Source organism: Lithobates pipiens, unplaced genomic scaffold (genome assembly GCF_037356315.1).
Source record: "Lithobates pipiens isolate NorthernLeopardFrog02 unplaced genomic scaffold, aLitPip1_a1.2 Scaffold_10, whole genome shotgun sequence".
NCBI lineage: Eukaryota > Metazoa > Chordata > Amphibia > Anura > Ranidae > Lithobates > Lithobates pipiens.
In genome coordinates this window covers 117303785-117326031 of record NW_027507686.1, presented here as the reverse complement: position 1 = coordinate 117326031, position 22247 = coordinate 117303785, and the positions used below count along the sequence as shown (strand labels likewise).

Below are 22247 nucleotides of genomic sequence, written 5' to 3'. Positions count from 1 at the left end.
CATTCTCATTCTTACTGACCATAGGAATCTCACATTCTTGTCTGAGGCTAAATGCCTCTTTCCCAGATGGGCTCTTTTCTTGTCAAGTTTCAATTGATTTGTCTCATTCTTACCTGATATTAAGAATGCAAGGGCTGATGCTTTGTCACGACAATTTTCCTCCACTTTCAAGATGGAGTCCGTTCCGGTTCCTGTGATTCCTCCTGATCATATTCTGGCTAAGGTTCGCACCAGTCTCACTTCTCCTTTGATTATCAAAATTCTTTCCTCTCAGGTCCATGCTCCTCCTGAGAAACTTTGTGACCGCTGCTTTGTCCCGAAAAGTCTCCATACTGCCATGCTTCAGACTTACCATTCTCCCAAGGCTGCTGGCCACCTTGGGAAGAATCAACTCTTTTGGGCCATTTCCCAACAATTCTGGTGGCCTAGTCTACGTGCTAATGTAACTGTAACCAACACATCTTCAAACCGCCCTCTTCTTGCAGGCGCTGTTGGATTGGTACCCGCAACTCTTTCTCTGGGAGTGGGAATTCCTCCTCTGCCAGCGCACGCAAAAGCAGAATGCAGCATTTATTGAAGCAAGGCCTGTAAGCGCTCCATTCTGACAGCCCTCTGTGACGGTGGTAACATTTCCGCCATTTTGTGTTTGTACCGGGGGTCTAAGTACGTTGCCACCCAGTACTGATCCTTGACCCTTATGCTTTTTATACGGGGGTCCCTGTTAAAACACTGGAGCATGAAGGCCCACATTTGCACTAAACTGGAAGCGGTGTGGTGGCCTGGCTCCTGCTCATCATCCAGGATAATGTCATCCTCCTCGTTCTCCTCTCCCCATCCACACACAACAGGGATCCCAGAAAGGTTTAAAGCATGCTCTTCTTGCTCCTCCTCATCCGCCCCGGCACCATCCTCCTCTGACTCCTCTTCAGACTCCTGTTGTTGTCTTGTCTCAGAGTAGCCCCCCTGGGAATTCATCCAGCATTGCGACTTCCTCATCTTTCTGCTCCTCCATGGCTTGATCAATGACACGATGCAATGCACGCTCCATAAAGAAGGCATAATGTACCATGTCACTGATGGCGCCATGGCTTCGACTGACCAGTTTGGTGATCTCATCAAATGGCCGCAGAAGTCTGCATGCATCGCGCATGAGCAGCCACTGGCGCGGTGAAAAAAAAAACAGCTCCCCAGAACCTGTTCGCCGCAGAGTTCGTACAGGTAGACATTAACTGCACGTTTCTGCTAGAGTAGCCTATCAAGCATATAGAAGGTTGAGTTCCATCATGTCGGGCAATCGCAAATAAGACGTCTGACCGGTAGATTGTGTCACCACTGAATGTCAGCAAGGCGAGCCATGGCCGTGTAAGATCTTCTGAAAATGGGCCGAGATTTTCCTTGCCTGCCGCAAGATGTCCTGGACCCCAGGGTATTTGATAACGAATCGCTGCATGACCAAGTTTAAGACGTGTGCCATGCATGACACATGCATAATTTTGCCATGTTTCAATGCGCTAAGCAGATTGGCACCATTGTCACACACCACTTTACCAACGGTCAAATTGAGCGGTGTTAGCCACTGATCTGTGAACTCAAAGCTGAAAGGAGTGCAGGGCCAGTTTGGCTCTTGGCTTCCGGGCACAACAGACACAGCACAGCATGGCAATGTCTCACCTGACATGTCAAATATGTTCTGGGGAGCTTGGTGCAGCGCAGCGGAAGAGACACTAGCAGCGGAAAAGGAGGAGTCAGACGAGGAGGAGAGGGAGGAGGATGGAGTAGGAGGAGGAGAAGAAGAGCCAGGCCTGCATGCAATCTGTGGCGGTAAAGCCAAATCTTCACGGGTGCCACGGGTTACATGTTTGACGGCCGTCAGAAGGTTCACCCAGTGGGCAGTAAAAGTGATATACCTTCCCTGCTCGTGTTTGCTAGACCATGTGTCTGTGGTCAGATGTATCTTTGCACAGACACTGTGTGCCAGAGATACACTCACTTACCGCTGAACATGGCCATATAGCTCTGGGATGCCCTTCTGTGAGAAATACTTCCTTCCTGGGACCTTCCATTGTGATGTTCCAATGGCCACAAATTTTCGAAAGGCCTCCGAGTCCACCAGTTTATATGGCAGTAGTTGGCGGGCTATCAGTTCTGACAAGCCAGCCGTCAACCGCTGGGCAAGAGGGTTGTCTGGCGTCATCATTTTTTTACGCTCAAACATTTGGCCCACGGAAGCCTGCCTTTTTCCAGAAAAACATGAGGATGGCATGATGGAAGGTGGAGTGGAGGACAATTGTGAGGAGAAGGAGAAGTAGAAGACGAGGCTGGATGGTGAGAGCCTGGAGTGGGGCTTTGTGTGTTCCATTGCTCCCACTGGGCTTGGTGATGGCAGCTCATGTGCCTTCTTAAGACGGTCGTCCCTAGGTGAGTGTTGGGCTTACCGCGACTTATGCGTTGACTGCAAATATTGCAGATGGCAACACTATTGTCAGCAACAGACACGTTAAAAAAAGCCCACACTGCAGAGCCATGTGCCGGCGTCCTGGGAGTGCCAGATGTGACTGTACATGGTTGATGCCTCGCTCCTGATACATTAGCAGTCTGCTTTGTCCCTCCTGTACAATCTAAGTTCTTCCTGCTTCTCCTCTCTGCTGGTCCATATCTCCCTCTGAACTCCCCTCCTCTTCCTCTCTTGTGAGCACCCACATGACATCACTAGACACGTCATCATCAACGTCACCTTCCCCACCGCTATAATTAGAGATCTCAGAGTAGGCAGCAACAGCGGGGACCATCCTCCTCCTTGGGCTCATCTGGGTACTGTCGTCAGACTGCTGAGTGGCGGTTGCTGCTACCTCCTCTTCCTGATCCAATGCCAAGAGTGGCTACGCATCGGAAATGTCTTGATATGTATCAGAAAATAATTCCTGTGACTCAAGCGGAAGGTATATGGTGGTGTCTTTGGGGGTGCATACAGCAGAGAGTGAATAAGAGGGTGCAGATCGAGAGGATGAGGATGGTGCAGAAGAGTAAGGCTGAGTGAGCCACTCAACCAAGTCTGGTGCGTCCTTTGACGTAATCGCACGCACCTTCTGCAATTTGCCACTTTGGCTCAAGCCTGTTGCTCCTACCCTACCCCTACCACCCCTGCGGAAGGGCCTGCCTCTTCCTCTGCCTGTCATTTTTTAAATGACCCTGTGACAAAAGTCTCTAGAGAAGTGCAGTATGTATGTGGAAGAAGTTATATAACACCCCGCTTCAGTCTGTCGTTTTTGGGGGCCACTGGTCTATCACACCAGTTATAATACTTTTTTTTTTTATTACGTTTGTCACTCTTTGTATTATTGCTGCAGAACCGCTCAGCAGTCACAATGCTGCACAGTGGAAATGCACTATGCTATGCTTTCTATATGTGCAAGTATTTTATACGTGTATTACACACCTATATACTGCACACCAAATAGTACACCTATACCAGTCCTTAAAAGGACCTTTGTGGACCTAGTAGCTAGTGATTTGCAGACTGTCCCTCAGTCCCTACACTGATAAAAGACAGCTGCAGAAACGAGCAGTAATCTGCAGCACAGCAGTGCACCACAACCCTATATACTGTACACCTATACCAGTCCTTAAAAAAGGACCTTTTTGGACCTAGTAGCTAGTGATTTGCAGACTGTCCCTCAGTCCCTACACTGATAAAAGACATCTGCAGAAACGAGCAGTAATCTGCAGCACAGCAGTGTACCACAACCCTATATATTGTACACCTATACCAGTCCTTAAAAGGACCTTTGTGAACCTAGTAGCTAGTGATTTGCAGACTGCCCCTCAGTCCCTACACTGATAAAAGACAGCTGCAGAATCGGGCAGCAGTCAGCAGCAGTGCACCAGCACCCTATATACTGTACACCTATACCAGTCCTTTAAAAGGACCTTTGTGGACCTAGTAGTAATAGCTAGCTAGTGATTAAACTGACTGTCCCTGCTCCACACAGCGTCCTGTCCCTACACTGACAAAAGACAGCTGCAATCACCAGCACAGCAGTGCACTGAACCCTATATACTGTACTACACCTTTACCAGTCCTTAAAAGGACTTTTGTGGACCTAATAGCTAGTGATTTGTGTCACTACAGTCTCTCCCTGCTCCACACAGCGTCCTGTCCTTAACTGACATAAGACAGAATGTAAAATGGCCGCCAGATCAGGTCTATTTATAAGGTAGGGCGTATGTCCAATTGTCAATGTGCTGAAATGTCTCAATTGGCTGTCCTGTACCCCATGATGGATGTGTCATCATGGGTCAAAGTTCTTTCACACTGTAAACGCATATGTCCGCTGGGTGAACAGCACCGATAGTCGCGAACCGACCGCCGGGGTGAACAGTTCGGCCATCCCTATTGGTCACATCTCTAGAGACTTTCTAGTGTGTTCCTGTTAAAGACTTGCTTGGCTGACATTCCTTCCGGCTCAAGATCCTGCTTGCAGTTCTACTATGATGATTTCTGGCTCCCTGACGTTTTTGTCTTGTCTGACTATCCATTCCATTTTCTGAACTCTGGCTATGCTTTGACTACTTTTACTCTGTTTACATTTTATTTATTATTAATAATAATAAACAAGTGTGATTTAAGTGTACTTCTGTCTCGGTCTGATTCATGGTAAGGCATGAATATATACTGCGTTACACGTGCCCTGGCAAACCTGCGCTGACAAATTAAACTGACACTAAAGTAAAAATAAATGGTCACACTACACTCAAACTGAACTATCACTAGAATTACACTTAACTAATATTCTACACTGACAATAGAAGCACAATAGTAGGGATGAGCCGAACACCCCCCCCGGTTCGGTTCGCACCAGAACCTTTGAACGGACCGAAAATTCGTAGAACCCCATTAAAGTCTATGGGACTTGAATGCTCAAAATCAAAAGTCCTAATTTTAAGGGCTAATGTGCAAGATATTGACCTAAAAAGGGTTTGGGGACATGGATCAATGCAATTTTTTTTTTTTTAACAGACGTTTTATCGAGAGCACTGATTTTAAAGTGAAAAAATTTTGAAATATTCCTTTAAATATCGTGCCTGGGGGTTTCTATAGTATGCCTGTAAAGTAGCACGTGTTTCCCGTGCTTAGAACAGTCCCTGCAGAAAATGACATTTAACGGAGAAAAGGTATTTTAAAACTGCTTGTGGTTTTAATATAATGTCTGATTATGGCAATATGGATGAAAATCATTGAGAAAAATAGCATGGGTAGCCCCCCCCTGCCCATTACCAGCCCCTTTGGGTCTTGTACGGATATTAAAAAAAAGGAAAGGCGTGGGGCCCCCAGGTCCTATATACTCAGAACAGCAGTATACAGGCGGTGCAAACAAAACAGGAACTGTGTAGGTTTGTTCTGTTAAGTAGAATCTTTTTGTAATTTTGAATTGGTACATTTTTAAACTCTAGCTCCAGTCAAAAAAACTATTTTTAACCACCTCAATACAGTGCAGTTACACCCCCTTCCTGACCAGACCAATTTTAAGCTTTCAGCGCTCTCACAGTTTGGATGACAATCACTCAGTCATCCAACACTATACCCATATGAAACTTGCATCCTTTTTTCCACACAAATAGAGTCTGGCTCGGGTTGGGATTTTCATTACAATAGCGGTAATCCCGAGCCAGACTCGGGTTTGCACCGCTCGATGCAGGGGAGGACACAGGGATCATTACTTACCTTGTCCCCTGGATCCAGTGATGTCCGCCGCGCTGTGTGATCGAGCCGTCCTGCGCTCGATTCACAGTGCCGAATGCCGCCGAGCTCCGTTCCCTGCGACGTTACGACGCACGGGAGCGGAGAACGGCGCCAAATTCAAAAAAGTAAAAACACACAAAACACACACAGTACTGTAATCTTACAGATTACAGTGCTGTAGTAAAAAATACACACCCCCTTTGTCCCTAGTGGTCTGTGCAATGCCCTGCATGCACTTTTATATTATAAATACAGTTTTTTACTGCTTGGAATTTGGAGATTGTCCATAGCAACCAAAACATGTCCCTTTTTCAGTTTTTTTTGGATTTGATTACATTATTGAATAATTTGTATTATTCTTTATTATATTATAAACTTTATCATACCCGGGATGTCCGCTAGACTCTGGTTTGAAGAGATTTCAGAGCGTTATTCCTAAGAATTACAGGACTACAAAATAAAAGCCAGATTTCCATGCACAATAATTGTACCGCTTTCAGCACCTTATTCCAGACTGAATCATACCGCCAGGGAGGTTAATCACTAGGGGTTTTTTTTTGTTTTTTTTTGTGCTATAAATAAAATAAAATGTCAATTTTGTGAAAAAAATGCCTTTTTCTTTGTTTCTGTCATAAATTTTTGCTAATTAGTAATTTTTCTTCATAAATTTCAGCCAAAATTTATACTGCTACCTATCTTTGGTAAAAATAACCCACATTAGTATATATTATTTGGTCTTTGTGAAAGTTATAGAGTCTACAAACTATGGTGCCTATCGCTGAAAATTGATCACATCTGATCAGGCCTTCAGTACATCTGGTGTATCTCATTTCTTGTGACACTAACAAGTCAGGAAAGTACAAATACTCCACAAATGACCCCTTTTTAGAAAGTAGACATTCCAAGGTATTAAGTAAGTAGCATGGTGAGTTTTTTTAAGTTGTCATTTTTTCCCACAATTCTTTGCAAAATGAAGATTTTTTTTTATTATTATTATTATTATTATTATTTTTTTTTTTTTACAAAATTGTCATATTATCAGGTTATTTCTCACACACAGCATATGCATACAACAAATTACACCCCAAAATACATTCTGCTACTCTTCCCGAGTATGGCGATACCACATGTGTGAGACTTTTACACAGCCTGGCCACATACAGAGCACCAACATTGATATAGTACCTTCAGACGTTCTACGAGCAAAAATGACGCATCTCATTTCTCAACCACCTCAAAGCCCTGGAGTACCAGGACAATGGAATTTCCCATAAAATGACCCCATTTTGGAAAGCAAACACCCCAACGTATAATCTGTGAGGCATAATGAGTCTTTTGAACGGTTAATTTTTTTTCCAGAAGTTTTTGGAATATGTGGAAAAAAATTAAAATGCATTTTTTTTTACACAAAATTGTCAATTTATAAGATATTTCTAACACACAGCATGTATATTGCAAACATTACACCCCAAAATACATTCTGCTACTCTTTCCGAGTAGGGCGATACCACATGTGTAGGACTTTTACACAGCCTGGTCACATAGAGAGGCCGAACATTTAAGTAGTACGTTCAGGCGTTCTAGGAGCATAAATTACACATCTCATTTCATTCCTACCCATCACACTTTTGAAGGTCCTGGACCACCAGGACAGTGAAATTACCCCCAAAATGACCCCATTTTGGAAAGCAAACACCCCAACGTATATTCTATGAGACATGGGCTGCAAATAGGTACTCAGGTACTCTGATGGGCTGGAGATAGGTACTCTGGTACTCTGATGGCCTGGTGACAGGTACTCGGTTACTCTGATGGCCTGGTGACAGATACTCGGGTACTCTGATGGCCTGGTGACAGGTACTCGGGTACTCTGGCCTGGTGACAGGTACTGGGGTACTCTGATGGCCTGGTGACAGGTACTCAGGTACTCTGACTGCCTGGTGACTGGTATTTGGGTACTCTGAAGGGTGGTGACAGGTACTCGTATGGACCGTGACAGGTACTCGGGTACTCAGATGAACTGTGACAGGTACTCGGGTACTCAGATGGACTGGCACAGGTACTCGGGTACTCAGATGGACTGGGACAGGTACTCGGGTACCCTGATGGACCGTGACAGGTACTCGGGTACCCTGATGGACCGTGACAGGTACTCGGGTACCCTGATGGACCGGGACAGGTACTCGGGTACCCTGATGGACCGTGACAGGTACTCGGGTACCCTGATGGGCCGTGACAGGTACTCGGGTACTCTGATGGGCCGTGGCAGGTACTCGGGTACTCTGATGGGCCGTGGCAGGTACCCGGGTACTCTGATGGGCCGTGGCAGGTACTCGGGTACTCTGATGGGCTGTGACAGCTACTCGGGTACTCTGATGGGCTGTGACAGCTACTCAAATACTCTGATGGACTGTGACAGGTACTCTGATGGACTGTGATTGACAGGTACTATGAGGGGTGGTGACAGGTCCTCTTTATTGGGGGGGCAATCAGTGTGCTTGATGTGTACTGTAGGCGGTAACGAGATGTTACCGCAATCTCCTCCTCACACACGATCAGTGTGTGAGGAGGAGAACCCGGTAACATCTCGTTACCGCAGTTTGTTTACATTTTAGTGATCGGCTGTGAAAGGATCACAGCCGATCACGTAGGTAAACAGCCGGCCAATGGCTGTTTACCAGCGTTGGTGATGAGCAGTGTTCCCGGAGAACGCGCCGCCACCGACGTGCACGCGCAGCGTGCTCACGATCGCGCGCATGCGCCGTGCACAGTCGGGGTGTGACCAATCTGTGATCGGCCGTGACTTCATCATGGAGTCTACTACGGGATAGCTGTCATTATTTTAAATGTAAGTGTGGATATCATTATTAAAAAGCTGGTTATACGTTTCTACACATGGGAGTCCCTTTGTTTTCTTCCATGCACATTACTAATGCCAACCGGATGTATTTGGAGAAAGGGGGAGAGAATTGAATGTATATACATAGCGGTATATAGCGGTACAAACAGCGGTACTCCATTGGGGCTGGATCGTTAAGGATTCAACGTATATCTGAATTTACATAACGCTCTTTTGCCATTTATTGGAGGTGAGAGGCTGGGGAAAATAGGTGGTGCACGCACTGGGCACTGAAGTTTGCACAGAAGTTTGCAGTGGACTATCACCAATAGAATATCACTTTATATATTTTTGCATGGACTTTGATATTTTTGCATGGACTTTGATATTATTTATACATGGTTTTAGTGGACATTTATTTTTTGTCAGTATGCACTCTTGCACTTGAGTGGTTATTGATTATTTGCAATGTATTGATATTGTTTATGCACTTATACACGAATTTGGATTTGTATGCATTTGCACATACACACGTATCTGGATCTATATTTATTTGCATTATTCATGCACCTCTAAAGCACTTGAAGCACTTTTATTTATTATACCTTGTTCTCACTTAGGAGTTAGATTTTATTTTTGCTATTCATATTTTTTCTAATATTTTTTCTAGTATTACACTTTTTTATTTTATAGGTAGCGCCGCATTTATTCACTCATTTTACTCGATTTTATTTTTGGTGTTGAGATCACCATTCTGTGCTGGCTGCTTCCTTTCATATTTATTATTTCACTGATTTGAGATAGTAGGCAGGTGTAGCGCATTAGTACTTTTTCTTTATATTCTTTTTATTGTCGCAAACCACCATTCCTGGCTTAAGCTGGCGTGGCGTCAACCACCTCTCGGCCTGCCCCTGCAGAGCTGACAAAATATCTGCCCCAGTGTGGCTCCTGTTCCCCAAACACACCAGCGCAAACAGGGCATGGCATCTTTTTGCCTGCATACTTGCGTAGCCCCTGGAACACCTACGGAGCACCGCTGGTTCCGAGTACAAACCACAGGAAGAGGCCATGGAGGAAGAAGTAGAGGAGGGGGTAGAGGAGAGAGGTGTGTCACAACCAGTAGTAAAATTTTGGAGGCGTGGTGGCGGAACAACCTCCAACACTACTCCACCTTGTCCTGCACCCTTCCCAGCTGCCAGAAGAGTCACCCAATGCACTGTGAAAGATGGGTAACATCCATGCCTGCTGGACCATGAGTCAGCGGTAATATGCACCTTACAGTGACCGCTCTGTCCAGAGTGGCATGGACATTGCCTTCCACATGCCGGTAGAGATCTGGAATCGCCTTCCGTGAGAAAAAGTGGCGTTTGGGAACCTGCCACTGAGGAACCGCACAATGCACAAACTCACAGAAGGGGTCCAAGTCTACCAACTGAAAAGGCAGATGTTGAAGTGCTAGCAATTTAGCCAAGCTAGCATTCAACCACTGGGCATGTGGGTGGATGGCTGGGAGTGAACTTCTTTTGACGGTCCAGAAGCTGGGGCAGGGAAATTTGCCTGCTACAATTGGACGTGGGTGTACTGCTAGAAGAGTGCCTGCAAGTACTTGGTTGTGACACACCTAATTCTACACCTTCATTCCTATCAGTGCAGGTTTCAGAGAGGACTGAAGGTACAGTGGGGTTGGAGATCCCAGCTGATGAGGAGCAAGGAGATGTCCGTTTTGATCTTTGGTGTGGGTCTTTAAGGTACGCTTGCATGGCAGGTCAACATATCTCTGTTCAAGCATGAGGTGTCCAAGTGGCTGATGTTTTGGCCACGCGAGATACGCTTGAGACATATGTTGCAAATAGCAGCAGTTCGATCTGATGCACTTGTCTCAAAAAAGCCCACACCAAAGAACTTTTGGAATAACGCGCAGAGGCAGCGCTCTGCACAGGCGCAGCTCTGCGGTGTGATTCAGTCGTGTGCTGCCCTTACGCTGGCTCCCAGAGGGCATCCTGCCTCGTTGGAGATGTGCCTCCTCCTACTCCTCCTCCTCTCTCCTATCAGGCACCCACGTGGAGTCAGTGACCTCATCATCCCCTCCCTCTTCATCACTGGAGCAAACCTGGCAGTATGCTGCAACTGGTGGAACATGCCAGATTGCTCTCCTTCTTGAGCATCCCCTCTCTCTGGGCTCACGCTACTGCCTTCCTCTAGCTGGGTATCATCATCAGACCCTTCAAAACGCTGGGCATCCTCCTGGAGCATGTACCCAACACTGTGCTCAAACAGTTCAGGGGACTCCTCAAGAGGACATGGTGGGTCTAGGGAAAGAGTGACTGATGACATTAAGACGAGGGAAGAGGACGCATTGGCAGCTGCTTTGCCAATACCCTGAGCCTGGGTGAGAGAGGATGAGGAGGATGAGGAGGGCTTGGTCATCCACTCTACCAAGTCTTGAGCATGTTGCGGCTCAACACGTCCAGCTGCCGAAAATAAGGACAAGCGTGTCCCATGGCCACATGCTGATGACGATGCACCGCATCCACGGCCAGCACTGTTGTCTCTAGATACAGAGCCTGCTTGCCCTCTTTTATTGGCTCGTGACTGTCTGCCTCTCCTTGTTGGCCTTCCAGATATACAAATGGCCTGCAGGGAGATGGGAAAACCAGCAATTGGAGTAGCTTTAGGTGCACACTGGGCAGATGACACAGTACACCGACTGTAATTACTGCAGCTGCCTGCCTGTGGTATAGGATCTGAAGAGCACCAGCAATTGTGGTAGCTTCAGGTGTATATTATGCAGGTGACACAATACACCCACTGTAACTGCTGCAGATGCCTGTGGTATAGGAACAGAACAACACCAGCAATTGGGGGTAGCTTAAGGTGTATACTGCGTAGGAGGCACAATATACCCACTGTAACTGTTGCAGATGCCTGTGTTGGAGGCCTTATATAGTGTGGGGCATGTACTAAACCCCCTGAGCTATGCCTGTGACCAATTATGGCTCTCCTGGCTGCCAGCGCTGTGATCGGCCAAGCATGCAGGGTCATAGTGCATGCTTGGCCAATCATCAGCCAGCAATGCACTCCAATGGCACAGTGCATTGTGGGGCGTGAGCACCACACGAACATGGGCGAACGGCCCACAAAGTTCTGGATTCGCCGAACAGGCGAACAGCTGGTGTTCGTGTTGAACATGCGTTCGTCTCGAACACCGAGCTCATCCCTACACAATAGTACATTATAGCACACTAACTCACTAGTAGCACAGAACAATACCCTGTTCTATCTCTGTCCACATCAATATCACACTGCAAATGGCCGCTATGGAGGAGAATATTTTTATAGTGTGGGCCAATGAGCCATGATTAGACCTTGATTGTTAATCTTCCTGTAAATACCTCAGCACTTTTCAAGTGAATGGTTTTTAAACTGTGACTTAAATAAATAATTTATTTTTAATATGGCTATATTTCCTGTTCTTTGAAATTGTAAGCACCGTCAAAATCCCTTGCTCTTCCTCTACATATACCTTAATGCATGGTTATATTGCTACTGTTGCTTTATGACAAAAAGCCTCTTTGTAAAAATACCTTCTGGTTTACTACAGTTTGTGTCCATCTACTGTTGTGTTTACATGACCTGCGTAGCCCAACAGTCCCCCTCTCAATAATGTCCCATACCAGCCCTTATATATCTATAATAATGAGACCACACCTTTTCTTTGGAGTAAAATGGCCACAACAGCCTTTTATTAAACATAACCAAAATATTTTACTCCCTCCAAAATATGTATATAAATATATAAATATATAAATATATATCTACAACTGTAAACCAAAACCTTGAACAACTTTTATCAACTCCAGTCTGGTGATCTCTGACGGTGACCCACTTTAATTCCAAAAACACCAACCTCACTGCTTTACCTTTTTACCATACCAGGCCTCACGCTGTGACCGCTCAGAGACAAACAATTCCTGCAGTGAAAAACCTCCCAGTATTCCGTCCACCGTTCGGGAATACAACTGAGGGGCCCATAATACCAATGAGCCCCCCCCACCCTTTTATATCACCTCTGTTTTACCGCCACCGTCAAAGACCACCAGAAATCTCACGCAGCAGCCCCCCAAAGGGCCGACTTCACTGTTGTGACGAACAGCCCACTGCACCTGAAAGACAGAAAAAAAAAAAAAAAAAAAAAAACACAACGAAAACACCAGCAATCAAACCAACAACTCATACCCAAACATGCTATCCAGTAGGGAGGGAGGGTGGGAAAACTGCCTCCTCTGATGTCTTCCCCTCGAGACTGGTCCCGTTCCGGCTCCGCCCCCCTTTTATATGGCTCCTCCCCCTTGCGTGTTTCTCTTCCTCCACCTATCCTCTGTCTTGGTGTCTCTAGGCACCCGGTCATGCCCGCCCCTCCATTACCCCTCCCCTTCAGTACGTGTCATTCCGGGGCTCCCTTGACCTGCGTAGCCCAACAGTCCCCCTCTCAATAATGTCCCATACCAGCCCTTATATATCTATAATAATGAGACCACACCTTTTCTTTGGAGTAAAATGGCCACAACAGCCTTTTATTAAACATAACCAAAATATTTTACTCCCTCCAAAATATGTATATAAATATATAAATATATAAATATATATCTACAACTGTAAACCAAAACCTTGAACAACTTTTATCAACTCCAGTCTGGTGATCTCTGACGGTGACCCACTTTAATTCCAAAAACACCAACCTCACTGCTTTACCTTTTTACCATACCAGGCCTCACGCTGTGACCGCTCAGAGACAAACAATTCCTGCAGTGAAAAACCTCCCAGTATTCCGTCCACCGTTCGGGAATACAACTGAGGGGCCCATAATACCAATGAGCCCCCCCCACCCTTTTATATCACCTCTGTTTTACCGCCACCGTCAAAGACCACCAGAAATCTCACGCCACAGCCTGAAAAGGGTGACCACCTTACCCTTGAGGGCAACCCCACACCCTCAAAGCTTGTTGGATCCCCCCCTGTAAACCCAAAGACCACAGGTCAATCCCGACATCCGTGAGATGAACCCCATCCCCCCTTAGGTACAGACCCACATTGGACTCCAGTTCCCTGTGCCTGATCACCAGCCCTCCATTCTGAATCACGAATCTCCCCACCACCTTATTCACCCGGATCCTCGTCTTCTGAATGCTGGCCACTGACCTTGCCCATCTCCACTGCGTCCGGGCGACAATATCCGACCACAGCAGGATCGTACTGGGAAACCTAGCACGCAGCTTCAGAAAATCCGCCTTAATGTCATTCAGTAAATCCCGGACTTTCCGGGCTCCCAGGTCATTCCCCCCAGCATGCAGAACCAACACATCCGGGGGCCCATGCAGCCACACGAACCTTTCAACCACACTCACCACCCTCTCCCACCGCATTCCTGGTATCCCCAACCATCGCAATTCCGCTTCTGCCCTGGAAATCCCCAGTTGCCTCCCCGCAGGTCTCATGTCTCCTCTCCTGGCCCCCCAACACACGTAGGAGTGGCCCACGATCCAAACGAGGCGCGGTGAACCTCCATCTGAAACGAGAAACCAAAACCTGCTGATCCCCGAAAAACAATAACCCCACAGCAAAACCACTAACCACTGCCCTTACCACCCCACGGAGATCCCAACCCTACCCCCGTGGAAAAAACTCCATCAGTCCCAGGAACGGTTCCTGTATCGCATTCCGTATTACCAACCAACCAGGAATACAACTAAGGGCCATCCCACTCCCTGGACCGCCCAACCGCTAACTGAGGTCGAACGTATGACCTAAACCTACGCGACTCCCAACGACCAATCCTTCGTACCGCCGCCTCATCCAACCCGCACCGGGCCGCCTCTGTGGCCGCCCCGATGCGGAAGGAGTGTGAAGCATATTCCGACTCCTCCCAACCATTAAGCGCCAAACTTCGCCGGAAAACCGCCACGAACTGGAATCTGGACAGGAAAGACCCGTCCGCGTGGACAAGGAATGGACCCGGACTCCCCGGCCTAACCGCTCGGTAACTCCGAACCGCTTCTACCGGGCAAACCTGTGACCCTGCCAAACTGAATAAGCAAATGTTCACACCCCTACCCCGTTGGTCCGTCTTCGAACGCCTAAGAGTTATCTCCACCACTGATCCTGCCACCCGAACATCATGATCCCCCAGCCCCCCAGGAACTTTCCGGGACGGGCTGACCAACTCCCCAATCCGAAAAGCCCCGTAAAAAGCCAATGAAAAGGCCGCCGTGAACAACCGCACCTCGAACGGAGACGTGCAAACCGAAACCAATGTACCACAAATGGCCACCAAGACCCCAAACGTCACCGGACGTCTCGTGTCCCCCCTCTTCGACTGCTTCCGAAAACCCTTCAGCATCTGACGTATCCAAAAACCCTTCGACCAATCCTCCGACCCCAACAACTTAAAAAGGAATGACAAGCCCGCCAGTTTCCGATCGATCACTGCCGCCGAGCGCCCACTCTCCACGTTCCGGACCACAAAATAAAGTGCCAGCAAGCGCCCATCCCCGGCTCCCCCAGTTCCGTCCACCTCTCGCACCAACTCCTGCCATTTCCGCCATACCTTCACGTATGCCGTCCAGGTAGCCCCACTTACAGACCTGCGTATCCAGCCCGCGGCGACTCCAAGGGCAGCGCCCAAATCCACCCCGGGCACGGAATCCCGACTGCCTCCGCGCCAGGTGCCAGTTCCCGGAACTTGTCCCACTGGAAACGAGACAGGGAGTCAGCTAAGGCATTCTCCACCCCAGGTATATGCACAGCATACAAAAACACATTCAAACGCAGGCACCTAAGGACCAATTGGCGCAACAGTCTGATAACAGGAGGGGAGGAGGCAGACATGCGATTCACCACCTGCACCACCCCCATGTTGTCACAGTTGATGCGCAGCTTCAAATTCCTGCAACTCTCCCCCCACAGCTCCAGAGCCAACACAATCGGAAAGAGTTCCAGCAACACCAGGTTACCCAGGAAACCCGCTTCCTTCCACGAGCGCGGCCAAGGTTCCGCACTCCACCTGCCCTGGAAAAACGCACCATAGCCCGTAGACCCTGCTGCGTCGGTGACCAATGCGACATCGAAGTTGCTCACCGGCCCCGACATCCACACCGCCCTGCCGTTATAGGAGGACAAGAAATCATGCCACACCCCCAAGTCGTCCCGGTGCTCCTCCGTCAACCGAATGAAGTGCGTGGGCGCCCGCACCCCCGCCGTCGCCGCCGACAGCCGCCGGCAGAACACCCGGCCCATCGGGATGATGCGGCACGCAAAGTTCAGTTTGCCCAGCAAGGACTGCAAGGTCGTCAGCTGAACCTTCCGACGGCCCTGAATCTCCCGAATCGCCCGCTGCAAATCCGCCAACTTGTCATCCGGCAACCTGCACTCCATAGCCGCCGAATCTATCACTATACCCAAGAAACTCAACACCCCCACTGGGCCCTCCGTCTTTTCGGCCGCCAATGGCACCCCAAAAACGCCTGCGATGTGCTGCAACGTGGACAAGAGAATCGCACACACAGCGGAGGCATGGGGGCCGATGCAGAGAAAATCGTCCAAGTAGTGAATGATTGACTCAATGCCGGAAACATCCCGCACCACCCACTCCAGGAACGAACTAAACTGCTCGAACACGGAGCAAGAAACGGAGCAGCCCATAGGCAAACACTTGTCCACGTAGAACCCAACCACCGAAAACTGTCCGGGTGCACCGGCAGCAACCGGAAAGCCGACTCAATGTCCGCCTTGGCCATGAGCGCTCCCCGGCCGTAGCGCCGCACCCACCGAACAGCCGCGTCAAATGACGTATACGACACCGCACAGACGTCCGGGTCAATGAAATCATTGACCGAACCCCCCTTTGGAAACGACAAGTGGTGTATGAGCCGAAACTTGCCCGGCTCCTTCTTGGGGACAACCCCCAAGGGGGACACCACCAGCGAGTCCCACGGCTTAACCGTAAACGGCCCCCCCATCCGACCCAGCGCCACTTCCTTCCCCAACTTTTCGTCCACCACCGTAGGGTGCTGCAAGGCCGACCTGAGGTTTCGCGCCACCGGCGGCACCACCTTCAAGTCACAGGGAATCCGGAAACCCTCCCGGAACCCCTCGGCCAGCAGCCGCGCAGCCACCCTGTCCGGGTACCTACTTAGGAAAGGAAGCATCCTTTCCACCCTCACCGGCGTCTTCCCTCTTGTTAGCAGCGTCGCCGGGACGCTTTCCCCTTTTAAAGCAGCGAGACAGGGCGTGAGCCCCCCCGCAGCCGGAACACTCGTGCTTGAACCGGCACGCACTTCCAAACTTGCAGGCACCCTCGTTAAAAGACCAGCACACCCCCCACTTCTTTCCGGCCGACAGTCCTGAGGAGGGTGTACCCCCGGCCCCCCCCTGAAAAAACTGAGGCGGGGCCCGGGCGGAGGACATCAGCCTCATCCAGAGGCTGATGTCCTTGTGATCCCACCGCAACTCCTGACGCACCGCCTTCCGCTGCCGGAACTGTTCGTCGTACCGGAGCCATGCCACCCCCCCGTACACCCGGTGTGCCTCCCCAATGGCGTCCATATAGCAAAACAACGCCGAGCAGTGCTCGGGGTTCTTTTCGCCGATGACGCTCGCCAAAATCGCGAACGCCTGCAACCAATTCGCAAACGTACGCGGTATCAGCCTATAACGCCTCTTTTCCTCATCGTCTTTTTTCGTGTCATTGGGCTTGACCCGATCCAAATTGAATTTTTCCAGTGGGAGCAGCGAGAATATCTCCACATACTCCCCTTTTGCAATTTTCTCCCGCACCTCCGGCTTCAGGTGCGCCCCGAGCGGTCCCTCGAAGCAGACGTACACCTCACAACGCGCCGCATCCCCAATCCGAACCACATCAGTACGGCTGGGTGTCGCGGCCGCCTCCTCCCCACCGGACCCCCCGCCCACCACCGGCACCGCCGTTGCGGACGCCGCGGGTTCCCCACCCGCCGCCGGCGGGACCCCCGCCGCCCCCGCTACTTTACCAGCCCCCCAAGGCGCCGTCAGGGCAGGAGATCCCCCATCCCCCCCAAACCTGTCCACCAAAGCCCGCAATCCCTCCAACAAATCCTGCATGGGCGGCGCGGGCCCCGGGTCCACCTGACCCGACCCCGCCACCGACACCCCACCCAGCGGCGCCGGAGGCGCCGCTGAACCAGCCGCCCCTTGCACCACCCCCAGCAACCCCTGCAAAACATCAGAGAAAACAGTAGGTACTGACTTACCGGGCCGACCAGGAACACGTCCCGCAGCCGCGTTGCCGCTCTCCACCGCCGGGGGAACCACGTCGTCTTCAGCGGACAGTTCTCCCTCCGACCGGTCCTCCTCTTCCCTCTCCGCAGGCGCCAGAAGCCCCCTGGGCGATCCGCTCCCAGAGGCCGCAGCAAGCAGGTGGCTGGGAAGATCCTTCACCACAGGGGCCTTGCTCCCAGACTGGCGTAGAGAACCAGACCTAGGGCGCCCCCCCGCACCACCCCTGGGCGTCAGTCCTCCAGTCTGTCCATCAAGTAAGCCCGCATCCGCCCGGCGCCCCCCACCCACCGCCCGTGCCCCCCTGTAGGCCGACTCTGTCCGTCTTGCAGAACCCTCCGCACCGCTGGCTGTCCCCCTGCTCGTGCAGGGCCCCCCACAGGGGTCCCCCACGCGAACGGTCGCCGGGCTGGACGGCGGGGAGCCGGCGCCATCTTGGCCCGTGGCCCCGCCCCCCGGGGTAGGCCGGCGGCGTGCAGACCGCCCCAGGCCCCGATCGTCCTGCTGTCTCCGTTTTGCGGGGGGGACCGACCTGTCCGCCCCCGGGCTCCGCCGATCACGAGGTGGCCGAGGGGCGGGTCCCGGCGAAAAGCGCGCCGGAGGCCGAGACCTCCGGGCCCGCAGCACCGGCTCCCCGCTACTCGTGCCTGCCTCCGTCTCACCCATCCAGCGCTCCACCTGCTCGGTTAGCCACTCCGAACCCCGCACCTCCGCTTGAGCCCGCAGCCGCTCCAACACTTGCTCGATCGCCGCCATTTTGCCCAGAGAGGAGCAGCGCTGGAAAACTGCCTCCTCTGATGTCTTCCCCTCGAGACTGGTCCCGTTCCGGCTCCGCCCCCCTTTTATATGGCTCCTCCCCCTTGCGTGTTTCTCTTCCTCCACCTATCCTCTGTCTTGGTGTCTCTAGGCACCCGGTCATGCCCGCCCCTCCATTACCCCTCCCCTTCAGTACGTGTCATTCCGGGGCTCCCTGAAATGTTTATTTACCAGGTGTGCCAGAGAGACTGAGACTGTTCTTGGGGTTGTGGGGCAGAGCATAGAATCTAATATTCTCTAGCTGCTCTTTCAGGGGTTGCGCTACATATTACTTTGTAAATATTTAATGGGCAGCACAGTGGCTTAGTAATTAACACTTATGCTTTGCAGTACTGGGGTCCTCATTTCATATTCTGATCAGGACGCATGGAGTTTAAGCCTTGGTTCACACATAAGTGGTGCAGGAAACGCAGCGATCCCTGCACGTTTCTCTGACCACATTGCTATCACATGGTGTTTGCGATCCACTCCAGGTAGCAATACAAAGTTGACTGCATTGCAAAAGGATCGCAAATGCAGTGCAGTTTGCCCACACTGGATTGCATGGTACAAAACCACCATGTAATGGAGTCGTGGTGATGCTCCAAAAAAGGTTCCTGCACTCCTTGGGTGTGATGTGTAGGTTCATGCATGGCTTTTTTATGGATACTCCAGTTTCCTCCCACACTCCAAAGATATGCAGGCAGCTTAATTTGTGCCTGTACAAATTGGCAGGTGTGTGTGTGTGTGTGTGTGCTTGTATGTGAAATTAAGCCTAGGTTCACATCGGAGTGGGTTCCTGCACAGATGTTTATACAAATCGTCCCCAAAGTCGCCAAAAGTAGCAAAATAACTACTTTTGGGAATCGGCACAGTGCCGGCAAAGTCGGCGCTGCACCGATTCAGACAGTGCCATTGCCACAATAGCCACCGATTTGGCATGTGTTTTGATATGTTAAATCGCATGCCAAATTTTACCAATGTGAACCTAGGCAGAAATCTTTAAATTATAAGCTGCTTGAGGGCAGGGACTGATTGATGGGAATCTATAAAATGTAAAGTGTTCTGTAGATTAACGGTGGCATAAAATAAACCTGTAGTAAAGAAATGAAATAATGTATGCCCTGAAATGCAGGGAGCAGTGGTTCTGAGACATAGGTAATGTTAAAGGATAATCCTAAAAAATGGAAAATGGGCTGGCATATACTAAGAAAGCCACTGGCAGAGACAGTCAGACACACTGTGCACTCAACAAAATAAACAAATCCTGCTGCACTAATAGTAATACAAACCACATAAATAGAGTGAAAAAAATATGAGTTATAAGTCTGTTTAAAATGTGCATAGATGAAAGCAACAGTCCCAATCAAAAGTGACACCCACAGCTGTTTAATGAGTGTCAGCTTCTATATTCACCACCTGGGCCATTTCCAGTAGTTAGATGGATTCTTAACAGAATTTATGAACTCTATTACAGAGTCAGAAAGGCCTGCAAGCAGTATCCTCGTATTAAGTGCTGTATGCCCAGTTGGTTATATCTGATCCACAAGATACCTCCAGTTCCTCAGGATTATAATGGATATATATAGCCACAATGATAGTACAAGATTCTTCATAGAATCAAAACAGATATACCCACATAGCGGTGGATGGCACTTTTCATTGGGACTGTTGCTTTCATCTATGCACATTTTAAGTTGACTTATTTTATATATTTCCTGACAGAATCCATGGCAGTATATGTGTAGGTTTAGCCCCACCTATACTACTACCCTATAGGACTCCACTCCCATAAATCTTTGCTCCTAGCCAGTGGTCATGTTCTTTATTTGTCTTTCTCCGAATTACTTAGTTGATGGTCCTCCTACTCGAAGATCCAGAGTCGGGACCGACCAAGCTGTGACACCAGGGAAGAAGAGTTGCAATACTCCAATAAGCCCTAGCTATTAGCAGGGTATGAAGTGGGCAAATGGATATTGGTGATGTTTAGGTGGGCCTGGGCAAAGAGCCACTCCATCTTGCAATTTTCATTGGAGTTGTTGATCCTGTCTTGTAGGGCGGGAGAAGTTGTAGATTTCCATTGACATGCGATAGATAGTCTAGCTGCTATGAGAATGTGTGTAATAATGACATGTGTATCTGGAGGCCAATTGTCCAGCCCACTGCCTAGGAGGGCTAAATGCAGAGTGAGAGTGACTTTGTTGTTGGTTAGGTTAGCAATGAAAGTGTTTATTTGTGACCAGAAGGAGTGGTTGGGCAGTCCCACCAGATGTGTTTGGGGGTGCCAATTGCGCTACACGACCGCCAGCATTTAGGCGACAAGGAGTTGTGCATCTTAGCTAGTATATTTGGAGTGTAGTACCATCCTAGGTATATTTTCATTGCAGAATCCCAATGCGAGATATTTTTGGAGAAATGGCATGGTTTACTGAGTGCTGAGTGCCATTGCTGGGTGGAAGCATGAATTTGCAGAGTGGGTTCCCTGTTTTCCATGGGCGAGGTTTTTTTATCCAGTTTGGGTCAGCAATCTGTATGTTAGAGACTAGGGATGAGCCGAACACCCCCCCGGTTCGGTTTGCACCAGAACTTTCGAACGGACCGAAAATTCATGCGAACTTTAGAACCCCATTGATGTCTATGGGACTCGAACGTTCAAAATAAAAAGTGCTAATTTTAATGGCTAATAAGCAAGATATTGTCCTAAAAAGGGTTTAGGGACCCAGCTCCTGCCCCAGGGGACATGGATCAATGGCAATTTTTTTTTTAAAAACTACCATTTTTTTCAGGAGCACTGATTTTTAATGACGATTAAAGTGAAAAAAAAAGTGAAATATTCCTTTAAATATCGTGCCTGGGGGTATCTATAGTATGCCTGTGAAGTGGCACGTGTTTCCCGTGTTTAGAACAGTCCCTGTACAAAATGACATTTAACGGAAAAAAAGTCAATTAAAACTGCTAGCAGTTTTAATGTTATGTCTGGTTCCGGCAATACGGATGAAAATCATTGAGAAAAACATGGCATGGGTAGCTCCCCCTGCCCATTACCAGCCCCTTTGGGTCTTGTAAGGGGAACCCCGTACCTAAATAAAAAAAAAGGAAAGGCGTGGGGCCCCCAGGCCCTATATACTCAGAACAGCAGTATACAGGCGGTGAAAACAAGACAGGGACTGTTGTGTTAAGTAGAATCTGTTTGTAATTTTGAACTGGTAAATTTTTAAACTGTAGCTCCAGTCAAAAAATCTATTTTTAATCTTTTTGGAAAACATAGGGAAGGGTTATCACCCCTGAATAATTTTTTTGGCCGTCCGTCTTTTTTAATCTCGCTTCCTGTTGTCTCTTTCCGTTTGCAAGTAGGAGATGTTTGTAAGTTGGGGCCTGCCCTATATGCTCTGCAGAAATGTGGACCTAAGGTGTTGGTGTTGCCACAACACTGTAGGCCCTCAAAATGACTTGTGGTGGGCGCTGGAGCACCCTGCTGTGAACGATTATATCAAGAATTGTAATTACATGCCATTGTTGAACAGTGATAGACAAATTGGGCCTTTGGTGGTTGGGGTGGTGGTG

At 49.2% G+C, this 22247-nt stretch overlaps 2 protein-coding genes across 4 annotated transcripts in view; one reads left to right on the top strand and one right to left on the bottom strand.

The window, feature by feature from the left end:
* Positions 1-22247, top strand: part of RASGRP2 (RAS guanyl releasing protein 2) — a 1719722-nt gene that overhangs the window by 551367 nt on the left and 1146108 nt on the right. The gene's annotated exons all lie outside the window — the stretch shown is intronic.
* On the bottom strand, positions 12860-18179 carry LOC143934258 (uncharacterized). 3 transcript variants are annotated; one of them, XR_013263238.1, is made up of 3 exons: positions 17864-18179; positions 15221-15326; positions 12860-14145 (listed from the first exon to the last, which is right to left on the bottom strand). XR_013263238.1 is itself a non-coding variant. In XM_077457715.1 (2 exons), exons 1-2 carry the CDS (start codon positions 16275-16277, stop codon positions 13547-13549), a joined length of 1656 nt encoding a protein of 551 aa, XP_077313841.1. In that variant the 5' UTR covers positions 16278-16284; the 3' UTR covers positions 12860-13546. The 3 variants fall into 3 exon arrangements, 1 of the variants encoding a protein (XP_077313841.1); XR_013263237.1 differs by lacking the exon at positions 15221-15326; XM_077457715.1 differs by lacking the exon at positions 17864-18179 and having other exon boundaries at positions 15221-16284.

Bases quoted from the DNA above. Each gene is read 5' to 3' on its own strand.
- LOC143934258 (XM_077457715.1), bottom strand. From the start codon at position 16,277: ATGGGCTGCTCCGTTTCTTGCTCCGTGTTCGAGCAGTTTAGTTCGTTC. The intron at 14,146-15,220 runs GTCTGTAAGTGG...TTCTCGTTTCAG, and splicing joins GCCGCGGGCTGGATACGCAG to ATGGAGGTTCACCGCGCCTC.